General features: G+C 42.9%; 1 protein-coding gene across 2 annotated transcripts in view; it reads left to right on the top strand.

Annotated features, from left to right (window-relative positions):
* Positions 1-19,943, top strand: part of smpd3 (sphingomyelin phosphodiesterase 3) — an 88,590-nt gene that overhangs the window by 34,719 nt on the left and 33,928 nt on the right. For both annotated transcript variants that reach the window (XM_061772958.1, XM_061772959.1), the window contains exons 2-4: positions 5,263-5,890; positions 16,092-16,343; positions 16,437-17,394. In XM_061772958.1, the coding sequence (XP_061628942.1) occupies positions 5,589-5,890; positions 16,092-16,343; positions 16,437-17,394 (1,512 nt within the window). In that variant the 5' untranslated portion in view covers positions 5,263-5,588. The remainder of the gene's footprint in view (positions 1-5,262; positions 5,891-16,091; positions 16,344-16,436; positions 17,395-19,943) is intronic.

Genomic DNA, 19,943 nt, shown 5'->3' with positions numbered 1-19,943 from the left:
AGCAAATAGTTTGTTGCTCTAAGAGATCTTACTTGCACTGTACGCTGTTTTAATTTTATTTCTATTTCTCTTTGTTTTAAATGTTTACAAGCTGTTTTTTTCATTTGTTTTTAAATGTTTTTAATAATGTTAAGCACATAGTGTGACCTGAAATACGCTATATATAAATTTGCATTGTTTTGATACTAAACATGGGGACAACTTTTCACTTTTTATAATAGATCATTGTGACCAGAGGCTCGAGGTTTCCAAACATAAACAAACCCTGGCTGGGTTCATTTGGCTATTGCCACATTTCTGTTATGCAGAAAAAGTCCAGCTTATGGTCAAGGAGGAGATCCTCGATGATATATCCCTTGGTTGTGAGTGACCAGATGTTGAGAAGTCCAAAGCTTACTGTGGTGCCATCCATTCTGAGTGATGGGTTAGCCAACCTAGCCAGACCAGCTACATGGTGTGGTTGACTGTCCTGCCAGTTTTGTGTGGAGGGCGTCGGGTTTTTGATTTTATTGTTGTGGCGCCATCAAGGTGGAAATTTCGATGGGACCCACGCTGGATGTACCGTCGGTGGGGCTGGTGAGCGATGTCCGGGTGATGGTGGAGTGCCAATGGCAGAGGCAAGGACATCCAAAAGCAGAGTCACAGAAGCTCAGCAGCAGAGCACTGTAACATTGCAATAGCTGCAGAGTTGACATGGATCAGGATGATCAAAAGAAGCAAGCTCCACCCTTGCACTCTGGTAGTCCACATGGTTGTAAAAAATACAAAAATCTCAGAGACAAAACCAAAGAGGAGTGAAGACTGGCTCCTCGGATCAATCCCTTAACATCAAGTGTGATCATGCTACAAAAGTTTAAAACAAGTTTAAAACCTTAAAACGAACTAAAAGAAAACTTAAAAGAAGACGGTGGGCAGCAGCGTGTCCAGCAGAGCGTGGGCAGAAGAGCCCAGCAGCATTCATTCAACTGGACGTGACGACGTTTTGTACTCCATCACTCTTTAATATAAGGTTAAGTCGAACCAAGCACCTAAAAATGTTATTACATTGTTTTGTTTTAACTCACTTCCATATACTGGAGTTTAAACTTAAATTCTTCAGGTATTTTCTTTTGCGGTGTTGTTCTCCTTTCGCCCGGAGTCAGCTGGGATAGGCTCAGGCTCCCCATGACCCAGAACGGAATAAGCAATGTGGAAACTGGATGAGAGTCACTGATAGTGTAGTGGTATATGTGCGTCTGACATGCGTGCATGCTTCTTGGGTACAGGTTCCATTCAGTGATGGTGTAAGTGTGAGTGTGAATGGTTGTCTGTCTCTATATGTACCATGTGAATGACTATTACCAATCCAAACCAAGTCTGACCAAATCCCAGATAACCCCATCACAACGATTGAAGAAATAATCAGTTCCCATGTCAAAGCAAAAACACAGCTGATGACATTAAAGCAAAGGGGTGTCTTTTTATTTTTAACCCTATGGGCCTTATTTACTAGGTCAGGTTTGGTTTATTTTTATATTTCAATTAATTGTAGAGCGTTTTGTGTTGCACATTTTTTGTATGAAAAGTGCTTAAAAATAAGGTTTGATTGAGTGCTGGAGACTGCTTATTAATATACAGTATACAGTCTTTGGGGAGTTTATCTAGCAACTTGAGTAGAACAGGAGCTGTTTTTATCGTCCTGATATTTACACAGCACAGTTTACTTTGCTGTTAATGTGACTACTGATTGAACCAAATGGATAAATTCCCAAGAAAGTCCAAGAAGAGGAAAAACCTGCAGCTTTTCACTGTGAAGTATCACTATTGTATCTGCACTCACATACTTTTGTGTTTACTCATCATATAGCAGCAAACATTACAATTTGTGACAGCCAACCCAAACCTGTGTTCCATCAGCACAGTCACATTAATACTGTACAGTTACCAAAGGCTGGTGACTGGGTTACCATAACAACAGCCTGTTGAGAGCTGCATGACGTCAGCATGTGTGTGCGTGTGTGTGTGCGTGTGTGCGTGTGTGTGTGTGCGTGTCTCTGTGTGTTGTAGTACCTGTTGATGTGGTGTTTTCGAGGAAGGCAAAAACAAATCCTCAACAGCATACTTAGGAACATTTGAATGCCAACATGGTTCAGCAAAGTGCCTTTTGCCTTCGATAATGTTATGCTCAAATTAAAGTTAATATTATTCAGTACTTCAATTAAATTATATGCTCATCATTATAATGGTTTTCAACTAACTACTTAGCTGATTTCCACACAAAAAAGGTGGCATTAAAAGTACTAGTTCCCGAATGCTAATCCACCATTTCATTAATATCAACTATCGCTGTGGAATTTGTAATCCAAAAGACTGATATTGCAGCCTTCTACAAGAGATGCAGGCTGAAGCAAGGGAAACAGATCCCATACTCTAAAGAAAAAGATCCAAAGCCATAAGCAGGGGAGCTATAAGGGAAGAAAAAGTAATGATGATTCTAAGGGCCAAAGACTGGCAGGAACTCTAGAAAATGGTATTTTTGATTTACGGCATTGACATGGAGGACCTCAAATGAGAATTATTTTCACAAAGCCCCAAATCCCTCATGGCACCCGTGGGCTGAAGACAAGGGGTTCTCCCCTTGAGACATGCAATGTCTTCTAAGCTGCTGTGTTTTTCCCCAAAAAAATCTTTATATAATGTATACTGTTGCAAACAGCAAATGTACCTTCAAACAGTTCAAATTATCCATCCATCCATCCATCCATCCATGTTCTACCGCTTATCCGGGTCGAGTCGCGGGGGCAGTAGCTTTAGGGATGCTAAATTCAGTTCAAATTAAGCATGAAAAAAAAGTATTTACCTGACAATCCATTAATCCATTCTTTTTCTGGTAACACTTAAACCACTGGTTCATAGAAGGTGGGACACATTAATATTAACTAAAACAACATTTATTCTGTGGAATGGTTCGAGCACATAGCCTAAATAGCCCCTTCTTGGCCTTTTGAGATCCCCAAAGCCCCACCCCTTGTTTACTGTTTAACAGAAGACGGTTCATGACTCCCCAAGAATCTAGCATATATTGTTTACAGTATATAAATTCTTTAAAAATAACTTTATTTAAAAAAAAAAAAACTTACTAGTGAATGATCATCGGACTCATTAAATCTCTGATTCCTTCTCAGATTTAATGAACGTGTAATATATGTCTGCCATTGTACTTGTCCTGCCCATGAACTCTGCTTCTTGTGTTGATAACCTCTGACTTCTCTCTGACTCCAACTCAGGCCTGGCGCAGCTACAATATGTGTGTTGTTTTGTTTTGATTAAATCTTGTGTTTAAGGGAAGCACCGCCAGTAGATACATTTGGCACAACTTGTCTTCCGAAATGGGAGCCACAACTACATTGTTTGGCTCATCTGAATGGTACCTCTAATTACCAGCTCCTCAGGTTAGAACAGCGCAGCAAACGATTTGTCTGTGGTATGCAAGCCACAGAGATGCATGCCTGTTATGTCTAAGAACATCAAGTCAGTGTCACTCCCTTGGCAAGATCCAGCGTGACTTCTGACTGAAAAGCAAAGCGAAGCAAATTTATTTAAATAGCGCCTTCCACACACAAGGTAACTCAACGTGGTTTATATGATTAAAAGTATTTTAAAACAAGGAAAAAAACAGCTTATAAACATTTAAAACAAAGCAGAAAATAAAAACAATTAAAACAGCGTACAGTGCAAGAAAGTTTATTTAAAAGTGGAAATACTTTAAAAAGCATGCGAAAACCTGGACTTAAAAACATGCACACTTGGGGATGACGTCACTTATGTTGGCAACTTATTTCATTAGTGTGTAGCATAACAGCTAAATGCTACTTGTTTTAGACTCTGTGATGCCCTATTTGACCTGAGTCTGTCGATTTCAGAGCCCTACTGGTTTTATATTCTATTAGCATTTTTTTCATGTACTCAGGACCTAAACCATTTAGCTATTTATAGACCAGTAGCAGAACTTTAAAATCTATTCTAAAGCTGACTGGGAGCCAGTTTAGAGACTTTAGAATTGAAGTAATATGTTCTGACCTCTTTCTTCTGGTCAGAACCCGAGATGCAGCATTCTGAATGAGCTGCAGCTGTTTCATGCTCTTTGGGGGAGTCCAGTCAGAAGACCGTTACAGTAGTCAAGTCTACTTGAGATAAAAGCATGGATGAGCTTCTCTAGGTCTGCTTGACACATGCAAGCCTTCACTCTGGATATGTTCTTCAACTGATAGAAGGCTCTTTTAGGAATTGATTCAATATGACTGTTGAAAGTCAGGTCGAAAACTATCAGTACACCAAGTTTTCGGACTTGTCTTTGGTTTTTAAAGTGACTCAAGGTATTTATTATCAGCAATACTCTTTTCTTTACTGCCAAAAACAATTAACTCAGTTTTGCTGTGGTTTAATTGAAGAAAGTTTTGGCTCATCCAGTTATTTGATCTGTTTTAGACAGTGACACAATGCCTCAATTTAACTGTAGTCATCTGAAGATATTGCTAGATATAACTGTGTGTCATCTGCATAGATATGATAGTCAACATTAAAGTTCTGAAGAATTTGGCCCAAGGGTAGCATATACAGGCTGAACAGGAGGGATCCCATAGGTTACAAAATAACTCCTTTCCCCCAGGTAGGACCTGAACCATTGACGGACTGTTCCATTTAATCCAACGCACGTTTCCAACCTGTTCAGCAGTATATTATGATCTACTGTATCAATCGTATCACCATATGAGATCCAACAAGACCAGACCTGATACCTTTCCTGAGTTAGTATTCAACCATATATCATTTAGCACATTGATAAGAGACATAAATGTGGAAATTATGCTTTTGTGCAGCTTTTGAAGAAGAATTAACTCAGCATGTGGTGCAAGTTTTTGTTTTGGTCACTCTTGGAAAAGAGGCTTTACATCTCAATGAGTTCTTCGACATGGTTAAATAAAGGATATTGATATTTTACCTTGACACTTTCATTTAATTAATCAAGTATAATATTTGAACACTGAAATTACATTTTCTGTTCAATAATTCAAGTTAATAACCTAAATACATACATACAGTACGTACATACATATACATACATACATACAAAACTCTGAATGTTCTGAGCTCCTGTTACTAGATGAAAAAACACAGCTTAAAACAACCACAAGCATTTATTTTCAATTATAAAGCAGTCATTGATTCATTCTGCCTTTTATTCCCCCTCTCTCTTTTTTTCTTTCTCCCATCAAATTGTAGGTCCTGAGAAAATGGTGATGTCAAATGGCTTCTTCCTGAGGTCACTGGAGTCCTTGCAAGAATAGCTCCATCTTCAAGGAAAACAATCCTATCATGGCCACCCCCTGTTTCCAGGAGAGACTGACTAACCTCTTTCGTGGATGGTGTAAATGCTGAACGAAAACATCCAAATCATGTACTTTAGCTTTTACCAAATTGGAGGGTCTTGTTTTAATTTCACATTAATACTTTCTGTTGTAAAGAATTATTTTTTTAGTCTGTGTGAGTGTGGACAGTTTGTGAGGTGAGAAGAAAGTGGCAGAAAGTTGTAACAACAAGAGAGAGAGATGGTGCTCCACATCACCCCTTACTCCAGTTCCTGTCTTCACTTCCTGGATGGCTTGTCATGGAGCCTGGTGTTCCCCTGTTACTGGCTCCTGGATCAGCTCCTGGCCTCCTGCCTGGCCACTTCGCTCGAGAAGCGCCAGCGCTCTCAGGATCCGTGCTCTCTCCTCACTTTGTGTGTCCTGATAATGGTGCCTGTTTACTTGCTCCTCCTCCTCGCCTCTCTGCCTTTTGCCTTACTGGGCTTCGTCATCTGGGCTCCTCTGCAGGCCATCCGTCAACCCTACCTGTACACCTACCACAGGTTAGTTGACTCTCAACTCGTTTTAGTTAATGGATGAAAAACAGTGCACATTTTGTTTTTTTTTTGTACCTCTGTCACACATTTTTCCCTTTCAATTTTGCTCCGATTTGGGACGGCACTCCCAAATCGTCTGCCTCACAGTTCTGAGGTCCGGGGTTCAATCCCCGGCCCCACCTGTGTGGAGTTTGCATGTTCTCTCCGTGCCTGCGTGGGTTTTCTCCGGGCACTCCAGTTTCGTCCCACATCCCAAAAACATGCATGGTAGGTTAATTGACAACTTTAAATTGCCCGTAGGTGTGAATGTGAGTGCGAATGGTTGTTTGTTTGTATGTGCCCTGCGATTGGCTGGCAACCAGTTCAGGCTGTACCCCACCTCCTGCCCGATGATAGCTGGGATAGGCTCCAGCACGCCCGCGACCGGAGCGACGAGAAGCAGCTCAGAAAATGGATGGATGGATGGATGGACACTACAAAGACAAGATAAGATGTTCAAACTGATAAACTTTATTGTTTTTAGCAAATAATCATTAACTTGGAATTTTATGGCTACAACACATTCCAAAAAAGTTGGGACAGGGTCATGTTTACCACTGTGTTGCATCACCTTTTCTTTTAACAGCATTCAATAACAACAACATTGTGGCTTTTGAACTTTGCGTCCATAACAGTCCGATGGTTCTTTTCCTCTTTGGCCCGGAGGACACGACGTCTACAATTTCCAAATACAATTTGAAATGTGGACTCGTCGGAGCACAGAACACTTTTCCACTTTGCATCAGTCCATCTTAGATGAGTTCGGGTCCAGAGAAGCCAGCGGCGTTTCTGGGTGTTGTTGATAAATGGCTTTTGCTTTGCATAGTAGAGTTTCAAGTTGCACTTACGGATGTAGCGCCGAACTGTATTTACTGACATTGGTTTTCTGAAGTGCCCCTGAGCCCATGTGGTGATATCCTTTACACATTGATGTCGGATTTTGATGCAGTGCCGCTTGAGGGATCGAAGGTCACGGGTATTCAAATGTTGGTTTTCGGCCTTGCCGCTTACATGCAGTGATTTCTCCAGATTCTCTGAACATTTTGATGATATTATGGACTGTAGATGATGAAATCCCTAAATTCCTTGCAATTGTACGTTGAGGAACATTGTCCTTAAACTGTTCGACTATTTACTCACGCACTTGTTCACAAAGAGGTGAACCTTGCCCCATCTTTGCTTGTGAATGACTGAGCAATTCAGAGAAGCTCCTTTTATACCCAATCATGGCACCCACCTGTTCCCAATTAGCCTGTTCACCTGTGGGATGTTCCAAACAGGTGTTTGATGAGCATTCCTCAACTTTCTCAGTCTTTTTTGCCACCTGTCCCAGGTTTTTTGGATCGTGTTGCAGCCATAAAATTCTAAGTTAATGATTATTTGCTAAAACAATGAAATTGATCAGTTTGAACATTAAATATCTTGTCTTTGTTGTGCATTCGATTAAATATAGGTTGAACATGATTTGCAAATCATTGTATTCTGTTTTTATTTGTTTAACACAACGTCCCAACTTCATTGGAATTTGGGTTCTACATAACGTGACGTTGCATTCAATGTTTACAACTGCCTGGGGAAATGTAGCATCTGTGAACCCTATTTTGGTATCGCTGTGTCCACTAAAGTAGCTTAACTACTGAAAAATTATTTTATGTTGAAATAGTGACGCAACAGACAATTGCAGTTAAACTAGTATTGTCAGTAGTGCCCACCACTGCTGTTTTTGGTTGTAAGCATATTGTTACGTCCATGGTGAGAGAGCTCTCTTGCTTGTTTTAAGAGATGAAAACTGTAAAGCCTCAGGCAACCGATTCCTAGCCACGGGATCTCCGGTCCACAGCCCTACATCTGATGCATCTAAGGATTCCTGGTGGATTTTATATCGATAATCTACAACCCCAATTCCAATGACGTTGGGACATTGTGTTAGACATAAATAAAAACAGAATACAATGATTTGCAAATCATGTTCGACCTATATTTAATTGAATGCACAACAAAGACAAGATATTTAATGTTCAAACTGATAAATAATCATTAACTTAGAATTTTATGGCTGCAACATGTTCCAAAAAAGCTGGGACAGGGTCATGTTTACCACTGTGTTACATCACCTTTTCTTTTAACAACATTCAATAAATGTTTGGGAACTGAGGACACTAATTGTTGAAGCTTTGTAGGTGGATTCTTGCTTGATGTACAGCTTCAGCTGTTCAACAGTCCGTGGTCTCTGTTGTCGTATTTTATGCTTCATAATGCCCCACATATTTTCAACACAACGTTCCAACTTCATTGGAGTTGGGGTTGTAGTCTGCTACCGATACAGTCGTATCGCTCGCATTTACGAACAGATATCCAGTCGCATCGGTTTATCATTCCCAACACTAGTGGGTACATCACAAGAAACACACTGACTGGCAAACTGGCCCGCTTGACCGAAAGGCTGCGTTGGAAGGGATGTGCAAACATTGCAAGTTCCTAGAGCGGACTATGCCTGTCAGAGCATCACTTTGCAATCAATTGGCTGAGAGGCGCCTCGTTGTTCACACGGGCCTCTGTTCCAGCAAACGGCCTATGTCCGAGCAAACTTAGACGCGCGGGTCCAGATTGGCTGCTAGTGGACCTCTGCTTCGTGAAGACAGTATCCTGGTTTGCAGCAGCCATCACCGGGAAGCCCCATGAGTCGGCACTCGCGTGCCGCCGCCCCCACCGCCATCCTCTCCACAAAGAGAGGTTCCTCCAAATTATTTAAGCAAATTGCAACAGTATCACTCTTTAGTGGTGTTCTAGTGAGTGTTTACCTCAAACCGAAAGTGGTGTGTGAAAGAACATCACATAGAGACGGAATAACGATTCCGACTCCCGTTACAACATATCCCTCCACCACTCCATTCGTCCCAAAAATGAAAAAATAATAAAATTCCACTCCATACAAATACAGACATCCGTCCATCCAGCCATCCATTTTCTGTAACTCTTATCCTCACTAGGCTTACGGGTGTGCTGGAGCCTATCCCAGCTATCTTCGGGCGAGAGGCGGGGTATACCCTGAACTGGTTGCCAGTCAATCACAGGGCAGATAAAACGAACAACCATTCGCACTCACATTCACACCTACGGGCAATTTAGAGTTGTCAATTAACCTACCATGCATGTTTTTGGGATGTGGGAGGAAACCGGAGTGCCCAGAGAAACCCCACATGCAAAGAACATGCAAACTCCACACAGGTAGGGCCGGGATTTGAACCCCAGTCCTCAGAACTGTGAGGCAGATGTGCTAACCAGTCGGCCACCGTGGCGCCACAAATACAGACATCAATGCAAAAATAAATCATCTTACGTTCTTCAAATATCCACGGCTGCTCAGAAAAACAAATCATTTTACAGTATTACTAAGCTGAGGAAATTAAACTCAGTAGGAGTCCCATGATTATTTCATTTATTGGTACTTGGCTGTTTCTAAACCTGTAGAGCCTTAAGAGTGTTTCTGCATTTGGCTTCACTCTAATCTTTGGACTCAACCAAATAAATCATTGTTCGTAGGCAGTATACGATTTCTGATGTTATAAATTAAATAAATATGACAGTAAGAGTCACTGATGGTGTAGTGGTACACTCGCCTGACTTTGGTGCAGGCAGCGTGGGTTCAGTTCCCACTCAGTGACGGTGTGAATGTGAGTGCGAATGGTTGTCCATGTCTATATGTGCCCTGCGACTGACTGGCGACCAGTTCAGGGTGTAGTCCGCCTTTCGCCCGAAGTCAGCTGGGATAGGCTCCAGCTTCCCGCGACCCTAACCAGGATAAGCGGTGTTGAAAATGGATGGATGGAATATGACAATAAATACTGTTAAATTAGTGAACAGACTGGTGGAACAGTGGAAAACTGGTTAGCACCTCTGCTTAGCACATCTGCCTCACAGTTCTGAGGACCGGGTTCAAATCCCAGCCTCACCTGTGTGGAGTTTGCATGTTCTCCCTGTGCTGCGTGGGCTTTCTCCGGGCACTCCGGTTTCCTCCCACATCCCAAAAACATGCGTGGTAGGTCACTTGGTGACTCTAAATTGCCCGTAGGTGTGAATGTGAGTGTGAATGGTTGTTTGTTTCTATGTGCCCTGCGATTGGCTGGCAACCAGTTCAGGGTGTACCCCGCCTCTCGCCCAAAGATAGCTTGGATTGGCTCCAGCACGCCCGTGACCCTAGTGAGGAGAAGCGGCTCAGAAAATGGATGGATGGATAACATGTGCCCAGAGAGGAATGACTTGTTTAGGGCCAAGCACAGACCCTCGGGGAATCCCTTGAGTGATCTTCGATTGGTTTGATTGAGAATCAAACTATTCAAACTTTTAAAGTGTTCTGAACTGTCTACTGCTCTGTAAAAAATCTGAAACAGCTTCTGACAATGGTGAAAAAATAAGTAAATTTTTTTAAACTGAGTTTATAGTGTTTGGCACTAGACAAATCAAACACCAATAGAAAGAGGGTATGAATCAAATTTTTTTGTAGTAGTAATTGATGCAAAACTATATTGGAAGTCTCACATAAACAATGTCAAAAGAAAAATGTCAAAAACCACAGGTATAATCTACAAAACATGATGATCAGCAATATTAAACTTTTGTCAATCTTTCTAAAACATTAAAGTCATTATCCAAGGTTCTTGGCACTTGGTTTATTCAAGCAAAGTAACAGCCATGGGCTCTTGTTTTCACTGTTTTGCGACTTTGTTCTCCTGCAATCAAGGTAAAGGGGCCCATTGTGCTTTGTGGTGGAGATAAGCATCCATCCATCCATCCATCCATTTTTCATACCGCTTATCTCACTAGAGTCGCGAGTGTGCTGCAGCCTATCTTAGCTGATTCTGGGCGAGAGGCCGGATACACCCTGAACTGGTCCCCAGCCAATCGCAGGGCACAAACAACCATTCACACTCACATTTGCACCTACGAGTCTTCAATTAACCTACCATGCATGTTTTTGGGATGTGGGAGGAAACCGGAGTACCCGGAGAAAACCCACGTAGGCACAAGGACAACATGCAAACTCCACACAGGCGAAGCCGGATTTGAACCCAGGTCCTCAAAACCGTGAGGCAGATGTGCTAACCAGTTTTCCACCGTGCCGCCTGGACATAAGCAATTGATGCAAAATTTTGGGCAATAAAGGAGGTATATATAAAAAAAAATGTGTCTGTTCGGTCAATCAGAATGGAAGATCTGTATCCCTTTTATGCCGGAACAGTTTTACTGTGTCACACTGGAGTATTTAAGCTTCTGCTGTGATTTCTTAGTATTATAATTTAACTTTATTGAGAATCAGAGTCGATCAGTCAAACAGAACAAAGTTTCAAGAGGGGAGAGCGAAACAAAGACAAAAGACAACGCACTAATTGTAAACAGGATGAGAGAAGTGAGTCATTACATTATCTACAACAATGAAACAAATATGAGTGTTGCATGGGGCTGTAGTGCTACACCCTGTGAGGGAAGGACAGGACAAGCTAGAACAGGACAAGGACAGGACAAGAAGCATGCAGGACAATGTGAACCCGGCTGTACAACTGAAGTGTGTGGTGGGATTAACTATGTAAATTATAAAAGTCTACAGGACGAGAGTATGAGTGAGGGGATACACAAGCAATTTGCATATTCATGAGTTATTTGTCGCATTAAGTGAATGGCTCCACACCCAGTGAAAGAGTCCCAGGGGTGTGTGCCTACGGACACATGCAAGTGAATTGACACCGTTTTACATGCACAAGGACTGACGAAGTGTCCTGTAATTGCTGTGCCCGCACCACGGCTGCTAAGGACCTCACCCAATCAATCAAAGGGCGGGATCGGTCCCAGGGGTCCATCCGAGAGCAGCCCGGGGTCCATCCTCAACCCCTCACCCTAAACCAGGCAGGGACAAAAACCCCACAGCAGGCCCCACAGCCCGCAGGGGACCGTCCGGCTCCCCTACGGGAAGAAGAAGAGGCGACCGCAGCAGGACACAAGGAACGGAGAGAAGAGGAGGAAGCACGCCCGAGGAGCGACATGGGGGTCCCACTGCCCCCACCAGCAGCCAGAGCGCCAGCTGGCACCGCTCCAGCATCCACAGAACATGGGCGAGTCACCATCACACCACCATTACTCCCCAGGAGGTCACCCCAGTGGTTCACCCCCCTCCCCCAAGATCAGAAAGGAGTGAAAATAGTCCCGCCCCCACAGACGCCGGCACAGCAAACACAGGGACAAGAGCAGAAGATCCCGACTCCATGCATGTGTCCTCTCACCATGCAAACCGATCTAAAATGTGTGGGAAAAGAAAAATAAATAAATAGAATAATAATAAAACAACAACAACCTCGACAACAAAGAATACAAAATTCCATTGTTCACTTTCACATTGATGACAATAGTCTTGTTATTGTCAAATGGTACCCAGGCAAAGGAATCAAAAGTCTAGATTTAGCATGTTGAGGAAAGGTGACCAGCTATCTATGTATAAATGTATTGATTTTTTTCGTTCTGCTGATATTTTTTCTAATGCAATATATTATATGATGAAATTTAGCCACTGATTGATGTTAACAGCTTGTTTGTTTTTCCAGTTTAATAGAATTGTTTTCTTAGTGGTACATAACGCGACAAATAATGATTGTGAATATTTATTAGGGAGGTCGATTATGCTTAAGTCGCCAAGTATGCACAATCTTGGGGAAAGTGGAATCCATCCATCCATCCATTTTCTGCGCCGCTTCTCCTCAATCAGGTCGCGGGCATGGTGGAGCCTATCCCAGCTATCATCGGACAGGAGGCGGGGTAAGCCCCAGCCAATCGCAGGGCACATACAATCAAACAACCATTCACACTCACATTCACACCTCCGGGCAATTTAGAGTTGTCAATTAACCTACCATGGGACAGCTCTGTGAGTTTTGACGAAATATTGATATCTAAATACTTAATGTTTCCTATAGGAATCGGGTAATCTGGGATTTTATCTGCAGGGGTCCATGAGTTTGCTGTTATTGGGAGTATTGTTGATTTTGTCCAGTTGATAGAGTAGTCTGATATTTGTGAAAAGGTATTAATTAGATTGAAGACTGCCTGAAGAGAATACTTGGGTTCCTGTAAGTAAAGAAGAATATCATCAGCATATAGATTGATTTTTTGTTCTTTCACTAGTGAGCAGATACCTTTAATATTACCATTCCGGCATAGAGCGGCAGCAAGAGGTTCGATGAATATTGCAAATAGCATTGGTGAGAGTGGACATCTTTGTCTGGTTCCTCTTTGAAATGTGAAACTTTGTGAAGTAATCCTATTTGTGGTGACTGTCGCTTTGGGCGAATTGTATAATGTTGCTATCCAATGTATAACTGCCAAAGCCAAATTTGCAAAGTACTGCAAACAGGAAAACCCAGTTAACTTTATCGAAAGCTTTCTCTGCGTCAAGTGACATGATGATTGTGTTTAGTTTTTTACACCGTAACATGCTTATTAAATTTAACAGACGTCTGACATTATTTGTGGAACTACTAGCCTGTCTGGTCATAGTGGATTATCGACAGGAGTACCTTTTCAAGTTTCGCTACGAGGGCTTTCAAGATAATCTTGATATCCACAGTAATCAGTGATAAGGGCCGATAATTAGCCGGGAGAGTGGGGTCTTTACCTGACTTTAGTAATAACTTAATTGAATCAGTGTTCATATGGCTACTAATTTGACCTTTATCATTTATCTCCTTGACTGTTCTGAGAAAAAGAGGCGCTAGTATTGTAATGTTTAATGAATTCAACGGGGATTCCATCCGGGCCAGGCGCTCTTCCCGATTGCATATTTTTTAATGCGTTATGTAATTCTGTGATGGTTAAAGGAACATCAAGGTCAACGTCTTTAATTTGTGTATTTAATTGAGGAATGTTTAGGTCCTTAATAAAAGTTTCATTTTATTTTTGGTCTGGGTTGTTCAAACATGCATATAAGCTGCAATAATAATTGAAAACAATTTAATTTATTTCTAGCGGTGAATGTGTACAGTTGCCGTTGTAATCTTGACTGGCTATAATTAATGACTTTTCTTTTTGCGTTGAAGTTGGTTCGCAAGGAATTTTCCTGATTTAATATTGTACTAAAAGTTAATGTATCTTAACTGTTGTAGAAAATCTGTTCTTTTTGATAAGATAACATCTAATTGATGTTTTGCGTTTTGAAGTTGGTTTCTAACCATATCCGTCGGATTAGTTGCATATTCTTCTGTGAGGCGTTTAATATTTTCCTCAATTCCATCTTCCAATTTGTGTTCTTGTTTTTTTTTTTTGTACGAAGACTATGATATGATTCGACCTCTCAATACAGCTTTCCCGGTTTCCCACAACAGAGATGGAGATATGGATGGGGAGTCGTTGAATTTCAAAAACTCATCCCATTCCTTCCTCACAAAAGAATCAAAATCCGGGTCCTTCAATAGGGACGTGTTGAAGCACCATGTTGGTGGGGGTCCCAAACTTAATTCAAGTTTTAGATTGAGAGAAATTGGTGCATGGTCGCTAATGATGATTGGATGTATTTTGGGGGTAATTCTTTGAGCTGCCGAATTGTTTGAAAGAAAAAAATCTATTCTTGAGAAAGAGCGGTGAACGGACGAGAAAAATGTGTATTCTCATTCTACGGTTTTTCAGTCTCCATATGCCAACAAGACCAAAGTCGTCCATATACTGCTCTCGTATATTGGGGCATTGTGGCTGATTGCTATTTTTGAGATTTGAGCCATCTATTAGGGCATTTAGCGTGAGGTTAAAATCACCTCCCATGATAATTATAGAATTGGCTGACAAGTTTAACAAGTGCGAATAGAGCATGTGAAAAAAGGCTGGATCGTCTTTATTTGGAGCGTATACATTGACGATTGTGTAAAGCTTGTTAAATATTTTAGCCTGTATAATTATATATCGGTCTTCTGGGTCTGCTACTGTACTATTTATTGTAAAAAGTAGTCTTTTATGGACTAGTATTGAGACTCCTCTGTCTACAGTTGTAAACAACCTGAGTGAAATTAGAGGCATTTTTCTTCTGACTCAGTAAGGTGTGTTTCTTGTAATAGGAGGAGGTCTGTTTTAAGTTTAGTGGTATAATTCATAATCTTAATTCTCTTTGCCTGCGATCGAATGCCATTGACATTCCATGACACAAAAGTTAAGTGTGACATATAATGGGTGCGTGTATCATAATTTTAAATAGATTTGGTCCTATGCATTCTTTGTTGTTGTTTTTTTGACAGTTTACAGGAGATTTTTTTGTTATTGTGTTGACAAACGTTATTTAGAGAGGGTGATAGAGATGCCATATTTAAGTACTGCAAAGCCAGGGTACAGAGAAGGGTTACGAACAAACACTGAACACCGAAAACAAACAGTGACCAGGGGATAATATGGTGTTTGGTGGTTGTTTGTGCGCAAGAAGAGTTTTGAGTGACTTGTGTGTTTAGTGTGTGTGAAAACAAGCAGAGCTGAAAAGCAGAGAAATAGGAGTGAGGATTCATGCTGGTGGCATGCGTGATTCCGTTTTTTTGTTTGTCTAAGCAAAAGTGGATAGAATTAAACAAAATACAATACAGTTTTGACAATTCATAACGACAACAGATCAAAAGAAATACTTATCTAGAAGAGCCAGGGCGTGATGGTGGCATCACAAAACAGTTGTCGACAACTAGCCACGTTTGTTTGCGTTTCTCACGGTGAGTCTTCATGAAGAGGTACAAGATTTTACGCCTCTCGTTGATTTCCTTGGGAAACTGGTCATTGATTCCAAACGAAGTTCCTTTTAGCTCCCGACCTTTTAATTTTACAAACACTTTTAGGTGAAAATGTTCAAACTTCGCAATGATGGGACGTGGTCGGAGATATCTTTTAAAAACAGTGCTAAGAATATTCTTTATTGTTTACCTATAGTGTTGGTATAGAATAGGGGACAATACAGACAATTGCATTATAATAATAATGTCAAAATTGTCAACAACATAAATCAGACTTGATCCAAACTTTTCCCAGAAAAGTGAGTTTGCAAATGTCCAAAACTTTAACAATATTCATTTGATACACTGTCTGTGGGCTACTCAAAAGCTTAAAACTTCAAGTCTCTTAGTTTGTGTTGATTTAAACTAGTTTTCCCTGTCTTGTTCAGACTAGAAAAGCACCAATCGGAGCAAGGCGAGGCTGGCTCAGGGTTTGTTGGTGTCAAGGACTGGAGACCCCAGGGCAGGAGCTTTTGTTTCTGCAGTGCCAACGTTTGCCTGCTGCCCGACTCCCTGGCCAGGTTCAACAACCTTTCGGACACCCAGAGAAGAGCACGAGAAGTGGGTAAGAGGATCAGAAATGGTGCCTGTCGGCCTCAGATTAAAATCTACATTGACTCGCCAACCAACACTTCCATCAGGTATGTAGACCATTTCAGGTTTACTATTACAGAAAAATATTACTGAAAAAAACTGATACGTCATTCTTTCTTTTTGTGTTTCTCAACAATTAGTGCTGCCTCCTTCAGTAGTCTAGCTACGGGTTTCCGCCGTACCTCCTCCTTGGACCAGAGGCCAGACCAGACACACATCGTAAATGGCCCAGCAGACACTGAAAATGAGCCACTCACCCAGTGTCCCATTCACCCTGCAGGTGCTACAGACTGCCCAGTTCATCCAGCCGCAGGAGTTCATGGAACCACAGAATGCCCCCTTCACTCAAATGCAGGAGACATGACCGTGGACTGCCCCCTTCATTCTGTGGAGACTAGCAACAGCCCAGATTGTCCTGTACACACTTTGGCAGAGGCTCCAGAATGTCCAATGCACTGTACAGGGGCGCAGAGTGGCCTCAGCAACAATGAATGCCCCATGCATGGGATGGAGACGCAGGCTAAACCTTCTCCTGAGTGTCCACTTCACACCTCAGGTGTTCAAATCAGCATCAGTGCCCCTGAGCCAGACCCCCAGGAGCAGGAGGCAGAGACAGGAAACCAACAATCAGGGGAGCTGGCAGGAGGAGACGTGGGCAGCATGACAGCCTCAAGAGAATCCCTTGCCCGGTACCATGGAAGTGATGGATACGGAGTGATATCCTCGAACAATACCCTCTCTCATGTGCCTCGTACCTCAATTTTTAAGCGCCCCGGTAGAAAGCGCCGCCACGGGGATGAGACGTTTGACCATGACATCTCTGCATTTTTCCCTGCCAACTTGGATTTCCTTGCCCTACAGGAAGTGTTTGACCATAGTTCAACTACTCGACTGCGGCAGCAGTTGCATCGCTACTTCCCCTATGTGCTGAGTGATGTTGGGCGGTACGGCTGGAAAGGCTGCTGTTCCAGGTTCAAATTCCTAAACAGTGGCCTGTTGCTAGCTAGTCGCTACCCAATCCTGGATGCACGCTATGAGTGTTACCCCAATGGAAGAGGAGAGGATGCATTGGCCGCCAAAGGAGCACTCTTTGCCAAGGTCAGAGGTTTTTTCTCTTTTACGATTTTCTTCTTCTTTTGATGTTCTCTTCTTAGATACAGTATCAGTTATGTATAAAGGAACGTCTTATTACAGTATTTTCCACAATAACAAAATAATTTAATCATTACCTAGGCCAGTACAAAGTAAGAATGCCCATCAATCTATTTTCGATAACATTTGTCCTTATTAGGGTTGCATGGGAGCTGGAGCCTATCCCAGCAAACTTCGGGTGAGAGGCAGGGTACTGCCTAGAGTGGTCGTCAGTCACTTGCGGGGCAAAAGTAATAATGATTTAAATGAAGGACCAAGTGAAACATTCATTGACATCATGATTAGAAGACGGGTGTCCAAATTTTCCCCCCAAGGGGCAACAAAAGGAAATTCAAAAGTTGCGGTAGTCACTTTGATATTCTTCACTGTTAGTTTCTTAAACATGCTGAAACCAATCAATTAGTGTTGGTCAAGATGTGTACCTGTATACTGTAGATAACCGTTCCTCCATCCAGCTATCTATCAATTTCATATGCCACTAATTCTGTTCAGGGGTCACATTCAACTGGAGCCTATCCCTGCTGACTTCAGATGATAAGCAGACTACACCCTAGACTAGTCGCGAGTCAATCACAAGACTCAGAGATATACAATCATTCACACTCACATTTTCACCATCACCAAGCTGAATCCACACTGCCTACACAGAAGTCAGGCAAGTCAACCATCAGTGATTACAAAGATAAACATCCATCCATCCTTTTTCTGAGCCGCTTCTCCTCACTAGGGTCGCGGGCGTGCTGGAGCCTATCCCAGCTATCATCGGGCAGGAGGCGGGATACACCCTGAATTGGTTGCCAGCGAATAGCAGGGCACATACAAACAAACAACCATTAACACTCACAGTCACACCTACGGGCAATTTAGAGTCTCCAATTCATGCATGTTTTTGGGATGTGGGAGGAAACCATAGTGCCCGGAGAAAACCCACGCAGGCACGGGGAGAACATGCAAACTCCACACAGGTGGGACCGGGGATTGAACCCCGGTCCTCAGAACTGTGAGGCAGACGCTCTGACCAGTCACTCACCATGCCGCCCAAAGATAAACAATTCTAATATAATAATAATGATATATCGAATTTAACAAAAGCCATTCACTTTCTGTTGTAGGTGACAAAATAAATAAATGGATGTTTTTGTTTATTATTTTTTTCTCTAATCTAAAAAAAACAAAAAAAGATTCTGACAAATTTCTGTCAGCGTTTGCTTGTTTTGAAACCTGTTTTACGTTTGTTATGCCATCCATCCATCCATCTTCTACCACTTATTCAAGGTCGGGTCACTGGGGCAGTAGCTTAAGCAGGGACGCCCAGACTTCCCTTTCCCCAGCCACTTCATCCATCTCTTCTGGGGTGATCCCGAGGCTTTCCCAGGCCAGCCGAAGTATGTAGTCTCTCCAGCGTGTCCTGGGTCGTCCCCGGGGTCTCCTCCCGGTGGGACGTGCCCGGAACACCTCACCAGGGAGGCGTCCGGGAGGCATCCGATTCAGATGCCCCAGCCACCTCACCTGGCTCCTCTCGATGTGAAGGAGCAACGGCTCTACTCTGAGATCCTCCCGGATGACCGAGCTTCTCACCCTATCTCTAAGGGAGAGTTCGGACACCCTGCGGAGGAAACTCATTTCGGGTTCCGGGATTTTGTATCCGGGATCTCGTTCTTTCGGTCACGACCCACAGCTCGTGACCATAGGTGAGGGCAGGAACGTAGATCGACCGGTAAATCGAGAGCTTCGCCTTTCGGCTTAGCTCCTTCTTTACCACAACGGATCGATACAAAGTCCGCATCACTGCAGACGCTGCACCGATCCGCATGTCGATCTCCCGTTCCATTCTTCCCTCACTCGTGAACAAGACCCCAAGATACTTGAACTCCTCCACTAGGGCCAGGATCTCATCCCCGTCCTGGAGAGGGCACGCCACCCTTTTCCGACTGAGGTCCATGGTCTCAGATTTGGAGGTGCTGATTCTCATCCCAGCCGCTTCACACTTGGCTGTGAACTGCTCCAATGAGAATTGGAGGTCACGGCTTGATGAAGCCAATCGAACCACATCATCTGCAAAAAGCAGAGATGCAATACTGAGGCCACCAAACCGGACCCCCTCTACGCCTCGGCTGCGCCTAGAAATTCTGTCCATAAAAGTTATAAACAGAATCGGTAACAAAGGGCAGCCTTGGTGGAGTCCAACCCTCACCGGAAACGAGTCCGACTTACTGCCGGATATGCGGACCAAACTCTGACTCCGGTCGTACAGGGACCGAACAGCCCGTATCAGGGGTTTCGGTACCCCATACTCCCGAAGCACCCCCCACAGGACCACCCAAGGGACACGGTCGAACGCCTTCTCCAAGTCCACAAAACACATGTAGACTCGTTGAGCGAACTCCCATGCACCCTCGAGGACCCTGCCAAAGGTGTAGAGCTGGTCCACTGTTCCACAGCCAGGACGAAAACCACACTGCTCCTACTGAATCTGGGATTCAACTTCCCGACAG

Source organism: Phyllopteryx taeniolatus, chromosome 5, assembly GCF_024500385.1.
Source record: "Phyllopteryx taeniolatus isolate TA_2022b chromosome 5, UOR_Ptae_1.2, whole genome shotgun sequence".
Classification (NCBI taxonomy): Eukaryota; Metazoa; Chordata; class Actinopteri; order Syngnathiformes; family Syngnathidae; genus Phyllopteryx; species Phyllopteryx taeniolatus.
This window is presented reverse-complemented; position numbering and strand designations above follow the sequence as displayed.